The following is a 27,281-nucleotide window of genomic DNA, read 5'->3' on the forward strand; positions in this document are numbered from 1 at the left end:
AGTTACATTTTCTGATTTTTTAAAATACTTAAATATTAGGTAGCTTCGTAACGTAAAATTTATAGGAATCTAATACCATACACTCCCCTTGCAAATACCCCTTTGGCCATGTGCTGACAGATGATGCAGAAATTCTAAACTCGACTGCTTTTATAACAGTAGGAAATGCATAAGAGGGTCTTGGTTACTGCTTGTAATGGCTGAGAGGCAAATTGAGGACAGAGACTAATGTAACTACACCTAAATTTTTTTAGTAACAACAGCTTCCTAAACTGAGTTCTATAAACCAATTGCAAGAATCTAGGATCTTGATTTTTTCATTATTTATTTTGTATATTTATGGGTTTTTAAAATTTGTTTTTGCATATTCATACAGCAGCATTTATTCACAGAAGCATGAATACAATATTCACATAAATAGGAGGTATCAATTATTTTTACCTTGCAATAAATCAATGAAATATATTTCCATGATCACCAGGAATATATATGCATGATCACTCTCACAGCTGCTAGAAATTTTAGGAGTGGGGCGACACTAGATTTGGATTACACCAAATCTTATACTTTTCCCTATTTTCTTGAAGTAACCCCAAAATTTTGTCTTAAATGCATTACTCAACTGTATGTAAAATAAGCTTAACACTATATCTCTTCACATATAGTTCACTCAGTGTGACTAAGTGATTAAGTGCTCATTACTAAAGGTTATTTATGCTGCATGAAGTGTACATGAAGTGTATTCAAAATATTTAATAGAGCACTACTTTAAGTAATTTACCTTTCATAAAGTTGCTGCTTCACTGGAATTGCCAGCAGGTCATCTGCAGTCCCGGTCTGAAGGACCCTCAGCAGGGCGTCTGTTTCCCCAATGCCGTAATTGAGCTTCGCTTCGGTCAGTTCCACAGTGAGGGGATGCTGGTGCAGATCCAGGTGAATGCCAGACATGATCTGAGCGCGTTCTTGCTGAAGTCTCTCGATCTCTCTGTTCCTGCTGTCACAAAGCTGGGATTTCCCTTCCATTTCTGTTGCTTGTGTGCTTCTAGGTTTCTTTTCTGCCTGACTTGGTAAATCGGTCACACTGCCACTTGAGCTGAGTAGTGAAGGAGGAGGGCTGCCCTTAACACCACACCAGTTGCTAAATTTATTGTGTATGGGTAAGTCACGGAGACTGTAGCTCCGAGGCCTGTAAGGCTTTGCAAAAGCAGTAGTTTTGTTGAGAGGAATTTCAGTGTCACATTCACTTTCAGTGACAGAATCTGTATTATAGTCTTGGAAGGAAGTCTGCACATCGCTCACATCAGAGAGCAGGGGAGGGCAGCTGTTTTCATTTTTCCAGAAGAAATCGTGAAATTGTAGAGAAGACGCTTCTACCAGAGGTTCTGAGGATGCACCAGCATTTGTCTTACTTGAACAAGTGGCACTAATTTTTTGATTAAAAAGTAAGTCAGCATTTGGAGATGAGTAGTTACGAATCAAAGCAGTATCAAAATTATCAACATATTTTTCGTGTCCGATTCCAGCTGAAGAACCTCTTCCTCCCCTTGTGACATACATACAACGAAGCGAATGTGCCAGGGGACTGTGGTCTCTGAGATCACCTGTTAAAAATTCCCTGTGGCCTGACACCTCCAACATGCTACTAGAGTGATACAGTCGTTTTGCACAAAAGGTAGCGTGGGTGTCAACCATGAGTCTATGTTGTTGTTTCAAGCCTTTTGAACCATCCTGCCCTAAAAGCTCTTTGGCTGCTTTCGTATCTGAGAAACTTCCGGATTTCTTTCTTATGCCCTTGTTGTCTCTAGAAGCGCTCGATTCACTGTCTGTTTCTGTCTGTGAAAAATTGTCCACATGAGGTTGCATGCTGGACCATGGACCTGCCCTCTGCTTTCGCTGGTTGTGAAGGGGACTTGAAGCACCACTGGAATATCCAAGAGGTTCCTTAATAGGGCAGACAGACTTGCTAAAAGCAGTCAGGCTGCTGGGACTAGCACTAAGAGTAAGAATAGGGGAAGAGGCCCTATCGACTAGCAGGGTGTTTTTGTAACAAAATTTTCTTTCTGCTGGAACCTCTAGTTCATTGACACTTCTTTTATCCTGAGCGTAAGATGCTGGAGATTGAGAGGTGCTATTAGTAGGGCTGCTAACTACAGTGCATGAAGAACCATCTTGCCCTGAACTCAGCGAAGATGATGCGACAGATGAAACTCTGGTACTAGCAAAAGTACCATTCTGCTGTGCATTTAATGACGTTTTTTGAATATCTAAGGTAGGAGTTGAGCTTCTGGGTAAGAGAGGCAGACGCATAAAGGAGTCTTCCAAAATGCTGTCAAGACTGTCATGGAAGTCAGGATTGCCCAAATGTCTCATCCCTGTTCGTTCTTGTGTTCTTTCTTCAAGAGAGAGTGTTTCTTCTTTGCTTTCGGGAATCTTACCTACTACATCTACACCTATTCCTTTCCAATCAACATTTACTGCCTGAGCTGCCCTCAATTCATTTTCCACTTTTTTCTCCACTTGTTTTTCTTCATGTTTGCTTTGAGGTTCTTCCAAAATCTCAGTTTGAGTGCCTACATCTGCTGTAGTCTGAGTGCAGCTATCTGATGTAGTAGCCTTTACAGCCTCTTCAGTTGCTCTTCGGTTGATTTTGGCATGCTGCTCATTATCTATAATACTCTGTTGGGAGAGGTTTCCCAACAGCTCAGAAGTGTTCTGAAGAAGCTGTGACAGATGCATGGACAGGTTCTGCATGCTTGTCCAAGAAGAAGGTTGACGAAATAACTCTCTGTTTGTTTCCTGCTTTCTTGTGGAAACATCCGTATAGCTTCTCTGATGTCTTCTGTGCCTTTTATACCTTCCTGTAGTTCCTGTTTGTGTTCCCTGCTCACATGTAATTGCTGGTAGTTTTTTGGAAGACCTTTCAGACTCAGAAGGATATAATAGTACAATTTCATCAACCTGCATTGAAGAGTTACCAGGTTGTGCAGAAGGATTCTCAAATTCAGCAGTGTTATTTTCTGGATTAGTTTCCAATGTCTCACTGGATACGTTACTATACTGCTTGGTACTGTCACTTGAGCACGCAGATTGAAAACCTTGTCTGACATTGTCCCATCCTTGAAGACCTTCAATGCTACTTAAAGTGCTCGATAAAACTTTTGCTGTAGCATATGAACTGAGATGAGAATGAAACGGAGAATTTTGCGAATTCAGTCCATTGTCTACACTAGAACATCTCATAACTTTACGATTTTCCAGGTTTAAAGGAATTTGATTGCAAGAGACATCACTTGCACTTCCAAAAACATACTGTTTCCAGCCAATCTTGCATGATCCATCTTGTTGCCATGGATGAATATATGGATTGATATCACTTGAACTAAAATGCATTGTATCTTTATTGTCTTGCAAAAATACATCTATTTCTGGCTGGTATCCAGCATCTTTAACTTTCCCTTCACTACACTGAGCTACAGAACTACTCTTTGAATGGACATTTGCTTCTGCACCCACAGAACTGTGAGCTGTGTGCAGTAAGGATGATGGAGATTGAGTAGTACAGTCTTTTAAAGACTGGATGCTTTGAGTTCTTGCTGCAAAATTTTGTAGATTTTTGGGATCACAGTTTGCAAGCTTATTAGTTTGTGCCGTTCTTTGCTGAAATGTGGGTTTAGATTTAACCTGTAGAAAGTTCTTTGATTCCTGCTTTGAAAATCTTTCAGTTCCATGAAGATCATCTTCAGTTGGTGATGGAGGCTCTACACTCATATTTAAATCTTGTAGTGATTTAGATGCAGAATATAACAAAGGATCTACCTTAGATGAAGCTTCCAAAGTATATTCTATATCAGAGAAGACAGCAATAGCTGGGGCTGATAGTCTGTGACTTTGTAAATAAGGTCTCTGTTCACTTTGTTTACAGCTCTTTGTATTCCGTGTAGTAGAATATGATCTTTTGCTCCTGAATTGCACCAATTTGGATTCTTGAGGAGGCAAATCATGGTTTTCTGGCAAAAATGTTACAGAGGTACTTTCATTATTCATTACAGAAAACTTTAGTCTTTCTGATTTCAGAGTCTTATTCCTCATTATAGCGTCTCCCGTTGTTGAGCAATTGTCTGTCTCAGCACCATCAGCAGGGCTATCAACGCTTGAACCTGTATTGGTTTTGCAAAGTAAAGTCTCTTTTCTACCATCTGTATTTGTTCTATCTGGCACCTGTTCTATCTGTTCACCTGTAGGCACATACTGACAATTATCTTGCAGATCTGCAGATTTTTTTTCAAAACCCAAGACAGTGTGATACAGTTGTCTGGGATCAGTGCTTCTGTTGTATGTGGGATATGTTGGACTAAATGAATTGCAGTTGTGTTCAGGATCCACATCAACATCTCCTGGATACAGATTTTTCAACACTGTAACTTCTAAGCCTATTAATTCATTTGCAGAATTTAAGGATACATTAGTTTGCTTTTCAACAGGTTGTCTATTTAATGTTTTTCTCTGCTCTGTCTTTACTGCAAAATGTTCAGCCTCAGTATTTGATTGCAGTTCTTCCTCATTTCTCTTAAGTATTTTTCTCATTTGTCCCTCTTTAACAGCAATTGCCCTTCCAGTATCCCAAAAAGGTAATGACGGTAATGAAAGAGAATCATTATCACCTAGTACTTTCTCTACGTGTTCTGTGCAAGCTTCTTGTGGTGGAACTTTACCCCAGTGGTGCTGATCAACTTTTATATCATTGTCAAATTTTTTACAATGACTTCCATATACAGGTTCCCCATCTACAGCAGAATTTTTATATGAAGTAGAGTCTGTGTCTGATACTGGACAATGCCTGTTTTCTTTTGCAAGAGAAAGTAAAATACTTCCTGAAGCACATATTGGCTCATCGAATACCACAGCCTTATCAGACTGAGTGTCTTGTATTTGCAAAACAGCAAATGGAGAATGTTTCAATATACTTGTATGTGAAATATCATATATGCCAGTCTCACCATGGCCTGTATCTGCAGTTAAAGAAGATTCTGAAAATGGTGTTAAGGATGGGTGATTGACACTTGCAAACGCTTGGGGAAAATCTCCTTCTTTTGCAGAGCGCACATCTGCAGAACCGGAGGACATGTGCTCAGTCAAAAAAGTGTCTTGAACCGAGTCCTCAAGCTGACTAAATATTAGAGATTTTGAGTCACCACGTAAACAAGAAGTGTCAAAAGCACTGAAGTTCTTGGAGCTTTGAAATGGTGCATCAGTTGGACTATCTTCTCCAAAGTAGGATGGAAAAGACTTCAATTCTTTATTGCCAGTCTGTCCTCGGCTCTGAAAAGTAAGCGAGCCCGATTCTGGTACAGTCACCCTAGAAGTGTTACTATAGTGTTCTGAGTACTCATGAATTTTATTTTCTTTTATGTCATTGCAATTCTGGAAAGAACCTTGAATTATTTTCTCCTTTTGATCTGTTCCCGCAACTTTTTCAGGGAGTTTATTATTCTGAGCATATGTGGCCTCTGCAACTGCAGAATTATTCTTCCTTTCTTCTCCTTTTTGAGAAACAACAGGAAAAGTTACAGATACACTTAAATCAGTTGATTCACTTTCAAAGTATTTTGTCTCTTCAGAGAGAATAGCATCATTTTTACCTTTGTCTCCATTGCTGGCAATCAAAACATTTGCAGATGATGTTGGATGATTCAGGAGACCAGGAGAATGTTCAGAAGTGCCCAAGTTCCTATTATAATTTAGAAACTCTATACTATAATGTGGATTGTCCCATGGAGACTTGTTCAGGCCTTCTGAAGGGGTTGAAGCATTCTCAGAAACAGTGGTGTCCAGTTGGTCTACACAGCACTCTTCAGAAGTCCTGTGTCCCTGATTTTCTCTGGGCTCATGCTGATATCCAGCTACACCAGGAAACTTTGCATTTTCATTTTTACTGTTTGTTGTAGTATAGCTTGTGCTTGAAGATTTCCCCTTCTCATCATGCTGTGAGAAACTCCCTGAGCAACGTACTTTCTGAGTTGTATTAATATTGTGAAACATTTTTTGAGAAGAGATTTCTAGTAAAGAATGCATTTCCACCTGCCCAATATCTTCTATCACTTCTTTCTCTGAAGAAGAAAGCAGATTTGAATTATCCAAGAGCAGTGAATCAGGCACAATGGTACCCTTTTCCTCTTGAGCTGTGTCTTCTATGGAATTAAGACAGTCTTTTGATAGTTCATTAACCATTAAATCCACACTGTGTTCTTCATGAGCATTGTTAACATCCTGAATTATATCTTCAGAAGAATCTAATTTTTCCAAGAAAAATGAGTTTCCTTCACTCCCTTGCTGAAGTGAAACAGTTTTAGACTCAGGACCAGCTGAGTAGGGAGTGGAAGAGCTGCTCTTCTCATTCACAGCTTGCCCAGATACAGCATAATCAGGTGCACTGTTATACACAAAGGATTCTTCCTCCTGCCTGTCCTGTGTGGTCCTGGTTTGCAGGAAAGCTACATTCTTACTTTGAATTTTATCATAAAGATATTTGTCTTCTTCCATTTTGTTGACTGTAACAGGCATACCAACACAGACCTCACTCTCCATTAATGTTTCATAGTAAGGCAGAACAGCTCCAGTTCCAACACTGCTATTAGATAGTTTTGTATGTCCTTTCAATGCAGTGGGAGCATCTTGAACAAGATGGGAATCATCACTTACTCCAAGATATAAAAGGTGATTTACAGACTGGCATGGGGAGTCTTTAAGTGAATGTTCTTGGGTTTTTTCAGTAGACTTCAGTGTTGCTGGTGAATTTTGTTGCTTGCTGTTATCTTCATTATTTCTAGAAAAGCTGGTAGACACCCACTGGCTTTCTCTTAAGATTTCATTTAATCTGCTGTCATCATGTGTCATTTGGCAGCTGTCTTTGTTTTCAGGGGATAGTTCATTCAGGTTTTGGAAAATGACCAGTTCTACCTCCTCTGTTTTTTCTAAAAACATCTGCTTTTCTTTGTCTGTTTTGGCCATTTGTTCTAGATTCATCAAATGCACTTTCTCCTCCTCAGCTCTGGAGCCTACTGGATCCAATTCACAAATATTAGGTCTTTTTCTAACAATACTTACATTCAAGTTTTCTGAAGTGCCGTGCTCAGGATACTGCACAGAGCAACTCATGTACGTATGGCTGTCCTCTTTAATGTGGAGACTTTTAAATTCTTGTTCAATTCTGTGTTGGTCAATACCAGTACTATCATCAACTGAATATTCATATGCATCAGTATCTTTCATGAATGCATTTCTTCTGTCTGTAACAGAGTCCACTGAGCCATCATCCTCACTCATTTCAGTAGGATCATGGTATCTTGAATCATCTTCTAACAGTATATTCTGTTCTAGTCCTGAAGCTGTCAGGTATTTTTCAGGGATCTTAAACTGATTTAAAATTTCCTCTTTGTCATCTCTGTCACAATACATCTGATGTAGAGCTGGAGACTCTTCAGTAAATAAAACATTTTCATCTGTGCGAATGACTTCTTGCCTCGTAATAATCAGCCCCTCAGTGTTTGTCATGATAATTTGTTCTTCACTTCCAGTCACTTCACATTCATTAAGCTTGTCTTCCTGGGGCAAACAGTTTGGTACAGAATGTTCAATTAAATTGCTAGAATTTACTTGTCCTTCATTTTCAGGTTTTGCTAAAATATTTCCTTGCCTACTTGTGATTAGTACTGTTGCAGCTACATCCTCTGTATTAAACACATTTTCTATTGTTCTGTTCATCTGTAAAAACCCTTCACAAGTATCAAGGAAGCCTGAAGTATTCTGAGTAATATCTGTTGTGCAGGAACACACAGCTGAAGGAGTGTTTTTGGGAGCAACAGAAAACTCTGGTGGATAAATACCTATTTCTATTTTCTTGCTTTTTTCTTTTTGGCAAAAGCTGCTTGTTTCCAGTGCACTGCCAGAATGCACGAGTGCTTTTGGTTCCTGAGTGTGTTCTACCCCGGTGCTGGCTACCTGCAGTTCATCTTTCTCCGCCTCTTCATGTGTCAGGCACAGATTTGTATAAAACTCGCACTGAACTTCACAAGCTACAGTACCAATAGGTTTCTTTGGATTCTGAGATAGACTAATGCCTTTAAAATCCTCTCCACTCCTGTCTTCAGTTACACTTTGGACTTTTGCTACTGGGTAGTCAGGCAAACTTTCAATCTGTCTGGATTTATCTTCCAATGTATTTTTTTCTAAGTTGACTACACTATTGATTAATTTTGTTATTTCTTCATCAGTGTTTGCTTTTGTATTCTGATGAGGAACCATAGTTTCTTCTGGATCGGTTTCTAGGTTTCTTAAAAACTTGGATTCTTTATTTATATACGGACTCTCCTCTTGAGAAACAGTAGCTGATGGATTTGTGTTGTGTTCAAATACTCTTACCGACTCTGAGTTTACATCATCTTCAACAAGCAGGATATCCTCTGGGCAATCACTTTCAAAAAAGACTTCTTCCACTTCTCTTGATTCAAGTAAACATTTGTTCTGTGTTTCTGTTTCCAATAGAATGGTTGCATCAAATTCCACAGAAATGTCCCTCGTCTTATTCATACTGTTTTTCTGCCCTGTTGATTTTGAGGAGCATATTGTGCAAAGACAGCCAGAATGTACATCAGAACAACTTTCTGTGGCACTGACTTCCACAGTAAGATTAGATGTAACATCACAATCTCCTTTCACTATTGTGACATGCTCCAATAGTTTATCGTAATTTTCAGTCTCAGATGCACTTTGAAAAAGATCAGCTTTTGTTGAAGCTTGGTAAAATATGCTTGAATTGGATTCTGGGAGAAAATCGTTTGTATTCTCACAAATAGCAGCAGGAAAGGACTCTGTGTCTTTCCCATTTACATTCACTATGAGATAACTTACTTCATTTACTGCTAAGTTTTCAAATTTGGATGAAAATTCTTTCTGAACTACAGCCTGAGAATTCAAGACATTGTGTTCTTTGCTTTCACCGCTTTCTTCTCTTGTATTATCAGTGCGTAATGTAGAATTTTCTGAAATTTGTGGGGATAAGCAACTTTCCCGACTGTCTGCTAGAGCACATTCATGGGAATAGTTTTTTGAAACAGGTTTGCTTTTGAATTCATAATGATTCAGTGAAGACAAGTCTTCATCCTTTGGTTCGTATTCTTCATTGTCTCTGAAGGAAGGCACCTCTGGCACAATCTCTGCCAAGCTATCTGTGCTTGTTTCCATACAGATAATCTCTTTTTGAGACATCTCCATTGGTGTTGCAGATTGGTCGTAACTTGCACTGTGAGCGACAACTAAAGGGTTACATCGGTATGATGTCTTCTGTGAGGAAAAATCTGTCTCTGTTGTTACTTCTTCTGCAGGTATTTGTCCACAATCCGTTTCTTGCATTGTTTCCAAATTACTCTCCCCGGATCTGAGGACACCTACTGTAACAGCTGATTCTGCTCCTTGTCCAGCCAATGTCTGAAGCTCGTAACTGCTTACTAGAGAACAGTTCTTATTTGTTAGGTCACTGAGAAAGAAACCTTCATCACAACATCTTGGTATCTCCCTTCTTGGAAAAAGCTGCCCATGGTTTCCAAATTGGACTCGTTTTACTGCAGATGTCTGTGTTGAGGCCATATTATGAGCAAGTCCTGTAGAAGATTCAGCAGCAGGTGCACTGACAGATGCACTTCCGCTGCCTGAATGTGTTACACTCGATTTTGTCATCAAGTTATTGTAGTCATCATCAAGGTCATCTTTTTCAAAAGTTCTGAAGGAATCATCTTCTAAATCTGCATCTACACAGACATTTCTCTGCTCCAAAATGTGCACAGGCAACACAGAAATAAAACGTGGGTTTTTTAGACTGTGATCTTTTGGCAGGTTTGGATGAATTGTGGGGAGAGAATCCTCCTCTTTCCTAGATACCAATGACAAGCAGTCGGCAGTGGAGGCGCTTCCCAAACAGCTGAATGTTTGTGTGCATTCAGTGGTAGACCTATAAGTAGACAATTTGTTCAGTTGTTCTTGTTCAGGATGATTTGACCTTGAATGTTCATAATAATCATGCTTTGCTGAAATAGGAACAAAAGAGGAGGTTGGTCCTATGGAGCTAACAAATGAGGACATTATATCTTGCGATTCCAAGGAAGAATTTTCATTAGAGTTCGTCCATTCCTTAAGAATTTTATTTAATGATCCACTCTCAGAAACTCTGCTTGCAGATGTTGTTTCAGGTAAAGGTAATTCTGATGTGTCAGAGGAGAAAACTGTGTTTATTTCGTTTATACGATGTGATAAATGAGTAATTCTGTGTATCTGCTTAGAGCCGGAAACAAAAGAAACTTCAGCAGCTGACTGCTTTAGATCATCTTTCTTCAGCCAAAGCTCTGGTTTGCTCAAAGAGCACAGATGAGCTTCTTGAAATTCCAAATTTTCATGGGAAGAAGGTGCTGTTATTCTGGGACTGCTGATGTCAACCTTTGAGTCATAGGAAGACCAAGCATCAGTAGTAAGCAAAGGATTTCCACTTGCGTAATACAGTCTTCTATCAAGAGACCTTTCTTGTTCTACAAAAGAGACTTTTGTCCCCTTCAGCAACTGCTTGCAAGCATTACTGGAAGCAGGCTGTAGTTTAGTGTCCAAATAAAAGGAACTGCTCAGCTTCAGATCATAATTTGTCCCTTCTGTATCTCTGTCACAGGTCTTGGACTCATGGTCTTCCTCAGTCTGTATAGTTGGTGATGTAGGAGTTTGTAACTTCCAAAAAATCTCTGCTGGTACTTCATCAGATGAATCAGATTTGGATTCTTCTACCGGATCTTCTGCTGGCATCTCTTCTCCATCAGCTAAGCTGTCCAGAGAAAAGCTTCTTTCAGGCTTTCCCAATCTCCTACGAGATGCGTATGTCACCAAAGATGAAATATGGTGATCAGTTCTGCTTTTGTAAAGCTTAGCTGCGTCGTGGTGAACCTTTGACTTGTGAAATCGGCTTTTATTTTGCTTTTTGGCTTTATTTTCCTTTTCTACCAGAGAGTCTTGTGACATTTGACTGTCATCACTCTCAGAATCTTCTGGGTTGGCAAGACATTTATTTCTGTCAAAATCTTCTTGTTTTAGTTTCTCTGTGAAAGCTTTTCCATAAGCACAAGAGAGAGAATCTACAGAATAGGAACTGTCAGTATCAGAAATCTCATTTTCATCATCCTCTTGCCAGTTCCCCAGCACATCTGTGGCTGTTTTGGACACTCCAGCACTTAACATCTCAGCACTGTGCCACTTTTTTTCAACGTAAGAGAGTGGTGCCTGTGTGTTCATCTTACTGAGATTTCCTACTGATGTTGCCACCATCAGAAACTCTTGCTGTTCCACTGATGATTTCTCATGACTTGGCAAGGCTGAGTTTGGCTCTCTCCTCCAGTTCTTGGCTGTTTGGTTTAGATGTGCTGATGGTGGGTTTCCATACACTGTTTTCTTCATTTCTTTAGGAAAGTTTTCTGGAGAAGACCTGCAGCCTTTTCCATTGATATCCATTCTAGTCTTTTTATTGGATACCTGAGCTCTATTTTGTTCTAGATTGCTACTTGCAGGCTGACTTAAATCTCCTAGCACCTTTGCTTTTGTCATTCTTGTCCCTGTAATAAAAGTTTCAGGCTCATCTTTCTGCTTAAAAAGGTCAGGAGAGGAGCCTTTAGAGGTCCGATTTTGAGATCCAGCTTGCCCTGGGTTGTCATCCAACTTTTCAATTTTTTGATCATTTTTATTGATATAAGCCATGATAGCTGAACCATTAGAGTCTTTTTCTGCTCCTTTTTTGTTTCCAAATGAAGATGTTTTTTGTTTTTCAGTTAGCTGCCTCTGGACTGAAAAGGAGATCCCTTTTTCATCATTAAGGTCATCACTTCCAGAAATGTCTTTACCTCTTCTGTAAAGATATTCTACAGATGAAAACCTCCCCGTTGTGCTGCCTTTACAGCATTGATCAAAATTTGGTGAGGTAGATAACTTTGAGACAGTCTCCCACTTCAACAAACAGCTGTGGAATTAAAGAAGAAATAAAGCCCAATCCTTGCTTGAAAAATGTACTTAACAACGCTTCCATGTCAGTAATGCCTTGTAGTTAAGAGTAGCACTACACGAAGCAACAATCTTAATGCCTTTCAAAAGCAAATTCTAGCAGAGAATTAAAAAAAAAATAAATTCTGTCAGTAACCATACAGTCCCCTAGATATCCTGAAATATGTTCTGCAATGCAAAGCAATAGCTTGATGCTGTGTGGTATAGCTTGGTATTTAGTCTCTGTAGGCTCAAGTAGCTGCAAATGTTAGTTAAAAATAAAGGATGGTTCTAAGTCACAGAAATCCACTTAGCAGAGTTTAGCTATTTCCTGCCTCCAGGACTACGCTGTGATAGACACCCTAGCACCCCAACTTTTTAGCATTGCAGAGAGATATTTATTTAGCTTGAGAAAGGCTGTCCAACTTAAAAGTCCAATCCAGAATCATCCCAACGATACAAATATTCTGAAAGAAGAGTTTGACCCTAATCAAGATAAAATGATGCAGAAATTAGTATTTACAAACAGTTTGAACAAGGTAAGAACAAGAGTTAAGCCAGGTCTGGAAAGCATTCATGAAGAGGTAAAAAGTGCAGAAAGGCTTGAGAGAGGAATGTAACAAACAGTGAGAAAGACCAGGTCATGAGCTAAGCAGGGAATACACTGTACAGATCCTAGGAAAAAGGACATTGTGACATATAATATAGTAAGTTCACTGGTATTGCAAGTTTGGGGGTTGTTTCAATACATTGAAAGGCATTCTGGATTACAGGTAGCCACTGAAAATACCTGGAATTTAAATTACTTTTGAAAGTGCAGAGGAATTGGCAGATGTTAACTCACCTGGGTACCTGGGGCAGATGGGGGCTACAGAATGAATGCTGCTTGTGCTGCAAGGAACTCGAACCCAATGACTTCCTTCTCTTTTGCAACTGGTGATCTGAAGAGGACCGTACAGCAGTATTTTCATTTAGGACTTGGGATTGTTTCACACACTCTTCATTGACTGAGCAGCTAGCTTCCAGCTGCTCTAGGTTTTGCTTGGCTTCCAATAACTTCTGCTTCTTGACTATCCTTTCCAGCTGGAATTTGACCTTCTTCCGTCTTATGTTTCTCTCTGCCTTTTTTAAGGAATATCTTCGCAAGAGCTCCAGCTGCACCAGTCTCTTCTTGTTCCGCTGTAGCAGGGAAGGGCAGATTTCCAGCCCAATGGTACTCTGCACCTCAGCCTCTGCATACAGCGTAGACTCTGTTTGCACTGCAAACTCCCTCTGCTGTTGCTGAAGAGCAGCCAGTCGTTTATTCTCGTTTATAAGCCACTGCTGGTCTGTAAACAAAACAATGATTGAAAAAAAGTAAAAAATCATAGAAAAAATATTGTTGATTACTATCTTGTTTCTTAACTTCATCAGCATTGAGAGCTCACTGGAGAACAGAATTTCTATGCATGTACAGCAGAGTCTTGACAAACCATTTAGAGAAAAATGTATCATTGCCGCACTTTACTGATAACCAAAAGCCTCTCCATTGGGATAAGGACTTGGGTAACAACTGCAAGATATAAGTAGGGGCTTGGCTGATACAGCTAAGGAGACTGGTGGCTAAGACCTTGTTTGCAAGCAAAAAGTAGAACAGTAGAACACATTTCAATTTCTCAGAGATGAGACTCTAACATCACCTCAATTTTGTTGTTAAAATAGAGTAGAATCATTAAAAGGCCTGAGTTCAATTCTGTGCGCTTTTCAGTCATAGGTTATATATTCACAGTAGTGAAGTATGACTTCATTAGTTTTTTGCTATGAAATATGCTACTACTTCTGCTTTAGTTATTCTGAAGTCACATGTTAAACTTTGTATGTGTTACTTAGGGAATGAATGTGTGTACACTGAGAGCAGAGTTAACAAGGGAACTAGAAGAGGTAGTTGTACAGAGCTAAACACAGCCTCTGTGTTAACGCAGCAAACAGAATTTCATGCACACACTAATGAGCCTTTGGCTAATAAATTCCTACATTTTGAGTGTAAAAATAAGCACTTCTGCAATCTTAAAATGTTGCTGACTTCTCATCACAGCATTTGAGTGTTTCACAACTATTCTAAAACAAACATTTCTCTTTGTGCTTTTTGCTTTTATCCTTTCCTCCTTAAGTTAACTGACCCAACAAAAACCACCTGCAAACTGTTTTCTCGCACTTACCTAGGCATGCTGAAAACAAGGGAGCCCAGAGTCATGCTAAGGAACTTTGTTTAGCACAGGAAATGGCAATTTTTGTGCTTGTCTTTATTGGTGGCAAGTTCAGTAAGCCTGAAGGCTAGACCTCTCTACACCCCAGTTGGGATGTGCCTCATTTGCGGGGGCAGCTGCCAGCTACCTGTCCTGTGGATGGGCATGCAACCTTCAAAGGGGGTTGAAGGCTACAAGGAAGGCACCGTATCGATACCTGCCAGACAGTTCTGCCAGCCTCTCTAAACCCATCAGATGGAAACTTCCCAAGCAACACAAACCCTGTGTGGCACCTGGGTGAGGTAGAGCAACAACCACAAATTTACTATCTGTTGCAACTACAGCTGCTCCAACAAGCATTTGCCGAAACAGCCTGATGGGAGCCCGCATATCTTGTACATGAGCACTTTAGCATGTAATGTACTTGAAATAAATCAAATACTCTCATGACAAGAACACAGGTGAAGCCAACACAACCTTTAGCTATCAGGATGAATATAATTCAAAAAAGACAAGCTCATACCACCACCCAATGCATGTTTTTCATAAAATCACCACTCTACTCCACAAAGAGAGATTCTCTGCTTTTGTTAATGTCCCCCCCATATTTCATAAATGCTAAGTATGCTCACAAACCAACTGATTAACCTAATTTGATAATAAAATATGCTACCTCTGCTTACACACCTAATCTTCTTTAAATATTCAGAACCTGATCTTTGCAGTCAATGTGAAAGTAGTAAAGAACACAGAACACAAGGTTGATTTGTTTTTAAACCTGGATGCAAGACTACTTTATTCCATGCAGGGGATGTGCTTAGAGGTTTTTTGGAGTGCACTGGCTTCAATCTGAGCTATGATGAACTGTAACAATCAAAAGAGGGGATTATTGAGATCACCACTACCAGACTGTCTGATGGCTTGGACATGTTCTCTTAACAAAGCAGAGTTTGTTCATTTTCATGCTGCTACAAAAATATACATATTCAGCTGCACAAAGCAAACAAAAAAATACCCTTAGCTGAAAAAGCAATGTAAAAATCACAGGCAAGGTTCCTTGACAAGTAGAGCATTTCTAAAAGGACCAAAGCTTCTCAAAGCACTCAGTCTTACTAGCAGCAACATTTTTTTGGCTGGGCTTACCTTCAATCTGCAGTCCTTTACTGAATAAGCAACCTTTTGTTGCTTATTCAGGGAGTTAGGAGTTAAGAGGTAAATTTAAGTCTGATGTGATGAAGAAGGGCTACCCACAGCTCTGCACAGCTGAACTGCAAGAGAGGAATTTTGGGCTGTGGAAGTTTTCCTAATGTAAGAAAACATCAGTGCATAGGCATTGTCAGCATCACTTGCTTGGTGACTACTGATCTTGTTAAACATACTTCATTAGTGAGCCCTACCCACAGTGAGTGTCCTGTCCTGTTTATGTTGGCAGCTCTGCACACAGCACATGCACAGAAGTAGGAATTCTAACTCTATGGTTACTCTATGGATAAAAGGGAAGCATTTTAGTCATTATTTTAGTTTATTTTTCTTAATAACATTTTTAACTTTCACATACAAACTTTTTTCTCAACTCTTTTATGTCCTCTTTAGCATGTTTCCAGCAAGCAGAATATCTGGCAGATAAGTTTCCCTGCAACAGAGCTGCAAGCTCTAAGATGCTAATTAATCTCTGCTCACAAACTTGACTCTGCAGGAGCTAAGACACAGAGGGTGCAAAAAAGGTGGAAAACTTTGGTGGGTTGCCAAGTGAAGAATTGTATTTGGCTGGCAAAAACTACCTGCCTGGCTAAGCTTCATGCGAACACAGCGAAAACAGCAGAACTAGATGGAAGCAGAGAACTAGTCTACAGAGCCACAAAATAAAGATATTGTGGGAGAACTCTCCTGGTTCTCTGTACTGTCTACATCACTTAAGTCCATTTCTGCTACATCCCATCACCACAATTTCCTTTTAATCTCTTCATTGTGGCTGACATAATTAAAAGATAGCAGACTGCATAAGTTTGGGTCGGAGAAGCTTCCAAAAATTCACAGAAGTTTTCTTCTTCCAGGAACCAACAGCAGGTTTTGCCAAGTGGGAATGGTGCCTTTGTAACAGGCATACTTTGCTTATCAAGAAACCTGGATCAAATCATTCATTAGAAGACAAACTAGAGAACACTATAACCACCCAATTTCAGTGGTCAAAAACATCTCAAGGTTTAAAATGTTCCCACATCAGTCAATAAACTCATTAAGGGGCAGCCCAACCCCACCAAGACACCTTGCTGAGTACGTCTGCCTGCATGCAAAGCAGCACCTCTGGGGGCCAGAAGCCACTGACACTAAAAAGTACATCTCCAAACATGCTGTGGCTTCACCTTCTAACATAGCTATTTGCCATTCAAAATCTGATCACTGATCTAGCCTTTAGTACTCTTGCATAACACCGTAGAAATTCCGAGAAATAACTCCTATTTGAACCAAAGCACGCCTCTCTTTTTCTAATCCAGTTTTGGTTTAAAACAAATTCAGCAGTGGAGAATGCAACACCACTAATTAATCATCTTTAGGGTAAATAAAACCCGCATCTTATTTTTAATCTTAATTTGTCGCTCTTCAGTTTCTACCACAGAATATGTTCATACATTTTTCTTCATACTATAGAAGGGTGGGGATGTGTGGAAATATTGACTATATAAAAGCCAGTGAAACTCTCTTTCCCTTAACTGGGGCTGGGATTTTAGCTCTGAACTTCAGTGTCCCACCTACTTCTCACAGATGTGCTTTCTTTGTTTTCATTGTTTAAAACTCACATAGCAACCACAGAAAATTCAGTTTGAGCCGTGGTCTTATGCCATGGCCCTATTTTTCCTAATGAGTGTATCCTGGTTTCAGTTGGGATGGAGTTTATTTTCTTCCTAGTAGGTGGTATAGTACTGTGTTTCAGATTTAGGATGAGAATAATGTTGATAACACACTAATGTTTTAGTTGTTACTAAGCAGTGCTTACACTAAGTCAAGGACTTTTCAGCTTCTCACACTGCCCTGCCAGGTGTACAAGAAGCTGGGAAGGGGACACAGCCGGGACAGCTGACCCAAACTGGCCAAAGGGATATTCCATACCATATGATGTCATGCTGAACAGAAAACAGGGGGTGGGGCTGCTGCTTGGGAACTGGCTGGGCATCAGTCAGCAGGTGGTGAGCAACTGCATTGTGCATTACTTGCTCTGTATATCCTTCTATTATTATTATTATTATTATTATTTATTTATTATCATTATTATTATTATTACTACTACTACTTTCTTCCTTTTCTGTCCTATTAAACTGTTTTTATCTCAAACCATGAGTTTTACTTTTTCTCCAATTCTCTCCCTCATCCCACCAGGGGGGAGTGAGCGAGTGGCTGTGTGGTGCTTAATTGCCATCTGGGGTTAAACCAGGACAGAGTAAAATTCATTAAAAGCATGTGAAAATGGCCTATATTGTTGCAGGTGACATCATCAATGAAATGCATAAAGAGAGTACCTCAACCGACACATGTCGCTGTCTTGGAAGTGCTGCTTGGTTCCTATCGCATCCTATTGTTAGGGCAGTTTCCCCTGAAAGCTTATGGTAGGAACTACCACAGTCATCTCAATTTCAATCTCCCAGAACAACTCATTGGATGAAGCACAGGTATATCACAAGAAAAACTTAAAACACAATAGCAGACTCTGTTTATGTTGCAACATGGCAGAGTTGCACTACAGATAGGAGCAGAGCAGATACTCCCCTGCAGGGAGGCAGGACAGGGAGCAGCTTAGGAGACAAGAGACTCAGTGCCACAGGGGAGTAGCATGCTGGTGCTGTCTCTCCCAGCAATGACCTGCAGAGCTAATTAAACAGTGCTGCTGGTGCACTGTGAAGGAGGCCCTTTAGTCCTATTAATCACAGCTTAATAACTGTTCTCAAGGGAAAGGCAATTATAAGAGAAAACTAGTAATACGCTGTAATAAAAGTTCCACCCATAACATAAAGCATAACTAGGACAAAAACATCAAGAGGATGAAAGAATGCAGTAATGGAAGTGAGAGAGGGGAAGAGGCAGGTACCCACTTTCTTGGATCTGCTGGTTTATTAGCGCTTGGTCCTTTTCTAGTTCCTGCTCTGCTTTGATCTGTCCTCTCAGGATCTGCTGCTTTAAATCCTCAACATAGAGCTGCTGCCGTTGAATTTGTTTCCTGTGGAAAGCTTCCTGGTCTCTCAGCTTCTGCTTGTACTCTTCATGCACAGCATCTATTTCTCTGCTGTTAGAAATGTTGACAGTGCATTTAAACCAGAAACAAATACCAAACATTTGTAATAAAAGAAGTCATCTTACTAAAGAAAGACAGACAACATTCAATACATTGTTTCGTTCAATAAGGGTGCATTATGACAAAAACTTGTGATGGTAAAGTAGCTGTGTATATGCATGTCACAGCAGGCTACAATCCTGTAAGTATCATAAATGCCAGCAAAAATGTAAGCTCTCACGGTGAAGTAGAAAATTCCATCACCAGAAAGATCATAGCAAAAAGAATTTTTAAAATATTGTCACTTTTCATTTTGCTCTAGATTTTCCAAAAATGAAATTGCGGAGGGGGGTTGTTTATACGTCATAAAATTTATAAAATATAGGATATTTGTCATCTAAGTACTTCGAAGTGCTTTACAGAAATGACAAACATTCTTCTCGGTTTTCAGATCAAAAATCTCCAACTTAGAAAGGGTTACAGACATTGTTGAGATTACACTGACAGTCGCTGGCAGTACCAAGGAAAGAACTTGATCATCCAATTCTCTGTTGGATGCAACAACTATATTAGGTTACTGCTTCTATATTTGGAGCAGAATTGTGATCAGAAAAGTGACTAACCTGTGAAAAAAAGCCTTACAGTCCCCTCCAAGATGTTTGGCTCCTGACCATGTGCCAAAATTTTACACGTGCGCACACACAGAGTAACAATCAAAATAGTATCTATTCTTAGCATGATCCATTATAATAGTCAAAATACACTAACCCTCTGAAAGGAATATATATTCTACCTGTCCACACATTATCATCAGAAATTCTTAATGTTAAAGTTATATTATATATAAAGGTGATACATGATCTTTGCCTGTTGTTTCATTTCTAAACACCGTATTATTATATGTAACCTCAGAAAATTAAATCTTTAAGTCTTGAAAATAATTTTTTAATATATTTTACTAATGAAGCCAATGAGGTATTTATTATAATGATGTATTTATTATACTTTTAAAGAGAGCAAAGGTATCAAAACTCTAGAGAGTCCCTGAAGGTCAAAAGAAAACAAAAATATAATTTCAAAGGGAATGCTTTGGGAACATCATGTTTGTAAAATCATTACCAATACAAGGTCACCTGTATGAAAAGACCAATTGACCTCTGCTACATAGGAATTAATTTGACATCTCTATTTAGAACTGTAAGCCTGTGTTCAAAGCAACCATTTCTACAGCAAAAACTTTGATTCTGTGTGCTAGATTAGCAGACAAAACAGATGAAACAATTAAGCAGCCAAAGTCCACAAATCTTCTGGAGAACCTTTACATGAAACATACATTTCACTTTCTTAAGAAGCAGTGGGAAATCCTCACTAATTAGAAGCCTAAAGATTCTCAATAATTTACAATATTACTGTGACTCTTTCGCTCACCTGAGGAAAACAGAACCTAGTTTGTTTTTAATGTTTATGTAAATGTAATGCTGGTGAGAATAACTGAAAAGGAACATCTGTTCAATTGTCTGGCATGGTGCAAACAGTCAGAGTAAAAACTTTGCTACTGTCATCTGCTAAAAGGTTTGTGTCTGTTTGGGACCCACAGGAACAAATTATAAGAACAGGCAGCTCCAAGATCTCTTTGTCCTTGGCTTGACTACAAAGATGCCAACAATCTGTGATTTGTAATTTTTTCCTCTCAGATAAACTTTAATTGATCCCCAGGAAATAGGAGTGGTATGCCTCATTTCTCATTCAGCTGAAGCAGGTTTGAATTGACACTTCACTGCAGCACTAAATGCTCATATGGCCATTGCAAATCTCCAGCTGTTCAGGTATTTGTAATGCCACCAATTACTGGAGGACAAACTCAGAGGTTAAAGCTAGACTAGGTAACTAAAGAAGAATCACTTTTCAAACATGGTATGAAATCTGAAGGATCTCGTTTAGGAAAAGCTCCCATGGTTTTAATGATAACTCTGAGGGAGGCTTTCCCTGAATGCAGCTTCCAGGTTATCTTCCATATTTTCTAAGGGAAATGTAATGGAGCAGCCATACAATCTGGAGGTTAAAGTACTGATCTGAGACAAAACCCCTCTGATTTTGGAGCAGTTATATCATTTCTGTGCTTTCACGTACTTAGGCTGCAAGGACTGCCTCTGGATGCCTATGCACTAAACCTAACAGAGCCCTGATGTCACCTGAAGCCTCTTCTTGCTGATACATTAAAACTAATAGACCTTAATAGCAATTGCACGTGTTAAGTCTCTGCGCATACTCTGACAATGGGGTAGTCTTTAACCTGTTTTGCTAACAGACATATAAAAGCTCTGATTCCTATGGTGGTATGAAAGTTGAAAAACATGAGTCTAAATTTGTTACTGGACAATTGCATGACCTTGGGCAAGTCACTTAGTCTGAGACACATGTGAAAGAAGCAAAGTACATTCATCCAAGAGGAGTGATGAGGATCCATTAACATTATCAAATACCAGAAAGTCAAGTATCAGAAGAGCTGACTTCTATTCATTTATCATTATTAGCACCATTCTCTATGAGATTGAGGAAACTGAGTAAATCGTTGCCAATAAGGCTGAAAAGCAAAGCATGATAGTAAATCAGTAGACAATGAATTCTTGTTCTGCAACTGTTTACTAAAACTAGATAAAATAAAATTCCTCTTGCAAAATGTGTCATATTCTTCCTAACCATGACTTTTAGCTCTCAGCCATCCTTTCCATAAAACCAACCTATCAGAGTTCAAACTGTTTACAAATTGAAACCTGGAACATTTAAGTTTATGAAACAACATTTCAATCCAAAGACCTCACAATGCTCACAGAGGTGGTTAGGTAACATCTGTTTACAGCTGGGAGAGGGTCACAAGCTCTTCCCATACTTTCCAACAACGCTGAACACCACCACCCCACATATTATAAAGTATCAGAGAAAAAGCAATGCAAACAACGCACATGGAAGTGTGTTGTTTGCTATTCTCAGCGTATTCCCTTGTGTGTGTGGTAATGGCTTTTTGCTGAACTAACATGAAACTGTAAGATCCTTTCCAACAGGCATATGTGTTTGCACACAGAGCAGAACACAATGCATGCCAAACTGATGTTATTAATCACAGCTCCATACTACGACTACACCCCAAAAAAGGAAGAGTACAGAGGTATACCCATACTTCACTTTAAACCTTGGAAAAACAAACATGGCACAGCAACCATTACAGTATTATTACTGCTTTTGTTCTGCTGATGTAGCTAATTGGTACAATTCTCTCTCTCTGAGGTTAAAGTTTCTGTAATAAAATACTGTTGCTGAAGGTATATATACAAATTGCAGTTCTGCTGCTATTTCAGTGCCTCTTTGCTTCATCTTCTAATTTTTAATAGTATAAAACAAAAACCAGGCAGGGCAGCAAAGAGAGGTCTGAATACAGAGATTGAACATTAAACACCTTTTTATGAAGTTGCTTCTTAAAAGATGGTTTTCTCAGGCAGAACAAAAAGGTAATGAAAATTCATGCAGAGCCACTTACATAATACAGGTATGCCAGAAGATGTTTTTTCTCTGGCTGTGAGACTACTGACCGTGAGAGCAAAATGACTGGCTGGTTTGGCAAACTGCTGAAACCAAGAACGTGAAGTAAGAATGCTCTCTTTCTATCTTTGAACATGCTATGTCACGTCAACACACTCCTGCTGGTTTGTAGAAATAACATGACAAACTAAACTAAAAAATGAGGTTACAATGGCCCAGAACAAAAATTACAGATTCACACAAACTTCACAGCTAAATCCCCTAATGGACAATTTAAAGAACAATCAGTCTGTCTAATAGATGTTTGAATGATTAAACTAAACACAAATATCAATCCAGTTAACATCAGAATTTAGCCATATTCTGTAATAGGTAGATGAGATCACTCATTTCTTTCATCTAAAACCTCTTAAATCAGATGTACTGTTAAATTTAGGCTTGAAATACAGGAATACTATGAGATACAGGAATCAAGCACAGACCAATTTCTGCTATTACTTGTATTTCTGCCTTCACACATAAGCAATCTACACTCGGTATAGTTCTGGCAGGAAATAACATAACCTCAGGACAAACATAAGACAAACAGCTTCATTTCTGTAAGTATTAAAACATACATAAAATCTTGGTTTCACAGGACTGGCATACTCTGGCATACAGCATATAAAAAAAGGGAACCCTGTATAGAATTTCATAAAAGCATGCAGATTTCTAGGTGTACCAAATGCAGCAAGAAGTGTCAACAGTTACCCCTCCTCCAAGTAAACCTTTAAAAACAGCAAGTAAAATTACAACAACAGAAAGACTACAAACCTTAAATTAAAGACAATCACAAATTACTGAGAAAATTTTCATATTATACCAATGCTGCCGGATTGTTTTTCCATCTCATTTTCCTCTCCACAAAGTTTGCATGACGCACGCTAAATGAACCATCTGTAAATCCACATTTTTTCCAGCCTGTTTTGTCGTCACGTCAGCTCTCTGGGATCCTATTGTGCAATTCTCCTCCCCTCTTCCCCAAACACTTCTACTGCTGATGCAGAGGCTGGCGGCTGCTACAGCATAATGCAGTTTTCAGTAACTATGGCAGCAATAGCTCTGCAACAAAATCTTAAGGCTCAAATAGAGAAACTCAAGTGAAAATAACCACTGTTGCTAAAAGCTGAAATTTGCCAATTTTCCCAAAGAAAACAACAGTCCAGTTAGCATTCCTATCCTTCTGTCTGCCTAGTGTTCATGTCCCATTTTTCTTTTACAAATGATTTTTTCCAGGGGAAGAAGAGTTAATAATAAAGCAGAAGAAAAGATGTTGGCAAGGCCTTTTGCACCCTTGCAAATCCCAGCACTGAGAGCAATACAAGTCAGGGTTACAAGCCTATCCACTTATAGACATCCACCCCCGCTCCATCCTCCCCCTCCACCCGCGTCCAATCCAGGGCCCTTCCCGCAGGGCCTCAGAGCATCACGCAGCAGCAGGCACCACGCAGCTGCATGGGATCATACATCTGCTTCTGCCTAGCACAGAGGCTCAAACGGCTCGTTCTCCTCCTCCCTAAAGCAAAGGGAAGAGTGATGGAGATACGAGGACCTCGTACTATCACCTCCTTCAGCCTGCTGAAGCAATGCCACTCACACAATTCAAAGCAAAAGTTGCAGGGTGATGGGCAGGAGGTGGGAACCAAAAATCAGTCAAAATGGCCAGCAGAGTCAGAAACCTTTAGAAATAAGGGACCTTTGGAAACGTACACACAGACTAATCGCCTTCATGGAAGTTACCATCAGGTGAAGTATCATTTGGATTTCTGACTAGCTCATTTACTGTGAAAAAAATCACACCTGTGCATTTTTTTTTGTTGGGTTTTTTTTTTAGCCTTTCCGTGCAAAACGTCTTTTTTTTCTTTGCCTAAGCTCCCAAAACAACAGTAAGGCAAGGCCTTATTTAAGGCTTATTTAAATTATAAAGACTTATTTAAACACACTTCTAAACCAGACCTCTCTTTGGCAAGGAGTCACAGGCACAAGACACAGCCACACACTCCAGTAAAGGTCACCGTTGCCTTGCTAAATTCCAGTTCAGCTAGAACTACAATCTGTTACAGGTTTTCCCTTTAAGACTTCAGGTATATATAGAATCAGTTCCCCTGTTAACCCACCATACACGATTCTGCTGTAAGTTGTGGAGTTGCTGTAATTGACACAGTGCATTTCTCTGTGAAATTAAATATTTGAGGGATCTTTTAAGAGATGCAAAAGATTTCTTTAACTTGTATTTGTAGAGCACTTGGAAATTCTCAAATGAAAGCTATTAGTAAGAACTCAGAGTATTATTTTTACACATTAGTTGGACATGTTAAGTATACCACATTAGAATAATAATTATGTTGTGTTCTCCAGCATCAGATGCCACATCTACAGGTACTGTTTCCTTTCCAGTTCAGTAGAATTTCACACATTCTTATAAGATGATAATTTTTCTTCTTTTGGTTTAACTATGTTGGTATTTTCAAGGAAAGAGAGCTTAAACATGTTCCAAGAAGCTAAAATTAATTAAGTGTACTGCAATACCACTGGACTTTAATGGAACAACTCCTGTTTTTTTTTCAAACTGGGAAGAGAACAAAATCAGGGTTTATATTTATACACAGTATGGTATTAAGGCAATGACAGGAGCAAGAACTTAATTATTTACTTATTTGTGGTGATGCTGTCGTATGATGACTGATGCCAGTCACAAGCCTTTTGTGTGTTTGCTGGCTGACAACAAACATCAGAAGTTTGAAGTGCTGGGGCTCTTCTGAGTGGGGTGTATGAGCAAGCAATCAAGTAAGAGTACAATGAATCACACCCCTTTTCAAGGAAAGTCTCATGCTTTACTTGGGTGCGAAGGTAGAAATTAGTTTTCTCTCTCATTTCTCAAAATATTTTAACATACAATTAGAGGTTGAAATGTAATTCAACCCATGAAAAGAAGATGAGAAAAATGTCATTATACTGACAGCATGGGAGATAAGACTGTAAATAATCATTACCATAATATATCTGTTCATATGTTCTGAAATAAAAAATCCAGAAAAAGCAAAGTACCATCAGTTTCTGATTAAAGAGTACTTAAACCCGTAGAAGCCCAACAATTTCCGAATTATTTTTGTGTGCAGCTGCTGTGCTGCTTTGCAGGAATGAACCTTGTTCTATGCTAGGACTTCTTTTTTGGACTCCTCCATAAAGCCATTTTCTTCTCACCGAAAGAGAACCCAATTCGTCCAAGGAATTGTCAATATAATAATGAGTATTCACAGTACCTACTACTGACATAAAATTTAATATATTTCAGGGTTCTTATATATTGTAAATAGGTGGCAGCTTCAGCGTAAACCCCACTCTAATCATGGCTTTAAAATACAGGTTACACATGCAACAAAGGTGCAAACCATTTGCACAAGATCAAGTATGAAGAAAGAACATAGTTGCAGAGACTTGCCTATAACTCAGCTGCATGTACAGATTCTTGTTTCAATATGATAAAATAAAATTAAAGCTTGAAGCCTAGTTTGCAACTCTTCTGGAGGAAATCAGTGTAGCACAGGAGAAAGACAAAGCTAGAGGGGCCAAAAAATTCAGCATGATTTAAACACATTAACATTCTTACCTTAGTTCGGGAGAACATTTGTTTTCTTTACAGTTTCTACATTTTTGACTGTAAAAATAAAAATAGGAAATCATAAAGGTGTTCAAAAAGAAGGCAAGAACACTTCACTGAAGCCTATTATACACAGAGATGTTACTGTAATTTTCAGTAGAGAAATACTCAAAGATGAAGATTGCTAGCAGCTGGGACAGCATCAAGAACTATGAGGTGAGAGGGGGGAGAGAGATACACACACACATAGCTTGCCCTATTCTTATGTTTTCCTCTAAGCATCTCTTTCTGACTTAGACAAGACCCTGCACTAGGTGGACTTTTACTGATGAGCAAATAAGCACTCCCTGTAGTCCACTTAGTCCTGTACTACTGTTTGCAAAGTACCTCAGACACACCTTTTAGTACTTGACATTGACTTTTCTTCACGAAAGCTGGACATTTGGGAGACCACATGTATCTCGTTTTATTCTCATATTATAGATCTTAGGCTAGATGCCTCAATCATAACCCCCCTCCATGAGCAAAACTACTGGACAGAAACACAGGCTTATTGGTTACTGTAAAGGAAGGCTGAGTGGATCAATTCAGTTTACCTTTGCCAAAAAGCTATTCAAGAGGAAAAAAAGACCACTGGATTATGTAAAGTGAAAGACAACTAATACTAGACATAGTTTATAGCTTATTTCTGTAAGAGATGGGCATTCATAAAAATCAAGCGAATGCAGTATCATAATGCTTTTCATTTTCACTGAAGTAACCATTTGAAACACTCTAGGTGATGAGGGTAATGTTAAGCAATGTAATATCCATAGTCCTGTCCAAGTGATTAAAAAATTGATCAACACAAATCTGCTATCTAAACGTGGTCTGAAAAAAATCAATCAGAAACGTTCTTCAGTTTTGTCAGGTTAAAAAGGAGAAAACCAAGTGCAATTCTGTGCTAAACCGTTCATAATGTTTCGGGTTTTCTGCAGGTTTTTCTAGGACCATCAACAAATTTCTGCGACAAAGCTCCACCTCTGATGTTTATATCCATGTAAAGAGCAACTTGGTATCTATTTTTGAAGGTCATTAGACAAACCCTTATTTTTAAATTCTTTATAATTTTTACAAAGAAAATAACAGCAGTGATGTGTAAAGTGTACCTCAGTAAAGAAACAAAATTAAATACCATTTTGTATAGAAAGGTATCACTGCAGCAAATGAAAAGCAAATGCAGAGATTAGATACATTAAAGAGAGCACATAGAAACACACTATCCAAGGTGGAAAGCAAGCCACTTGACTAGAAGTATGAAGAGATGTTCAAAACAGAGATAACATTTTATGCCCATAAAAACAAGATGAGATACTTCCTCTAGAAAGAGATAAAAGATTCCCAGTATGTTACCACACCAGAAACACTCTAGCAAGAAGCACAACTATCAACAGATGTAAAGGAGAAGATGGCTGTTTCTTGCCTTTAACAGGTCAATTGAATGTGCCAGGCTGAGAGGAATTAAAAAAGAGAAAGAACCCAATTACATTTAATTCTGTGATACTCTGTTTTCAAT

The 27,281-nt window shown here is 39.0% G+C and overlaps 1 protein-coding gene across 1 annotated transcript in view; it reads right to left on the reverse strand.

Annotated features, from left to right (window-relative positions):
• The window catches only part of STARD9 (StAR related lipid transfer domain containing 9), a 106,808-nt gene that overhangs the window by 9,535 nt on the left and 69,992 nt on the right, over positions 1-27,281 (reverse strand). The window contains 4 exon segments of the mRNA XM_059819917.1: positions 782-12,040; positions 12,905-13,388; positions 18,371-18,561; positions 25,736-25,783. Coding sequence (XP_059675900.1) covers positions 782-12,040; positions 12,905-13,388; positions 18,371-18,561; positions 25,736-25,783 — 11,982 coding nt within the window.

This window comes from Gavia stellata, chromosome 7 (assembly GCF_030936135.1).
Source record: "Gavia stellata isolate bGavSte3 chromosome 7, bGavSte3.hap2, whole genome shotgun sequence".
NCBI classification, from domain to species: Eukaryota; Metazoa; Chordata; class Aves; order Gaviiformes; family Gaviidae; genus Gavia; species Gavia stellata.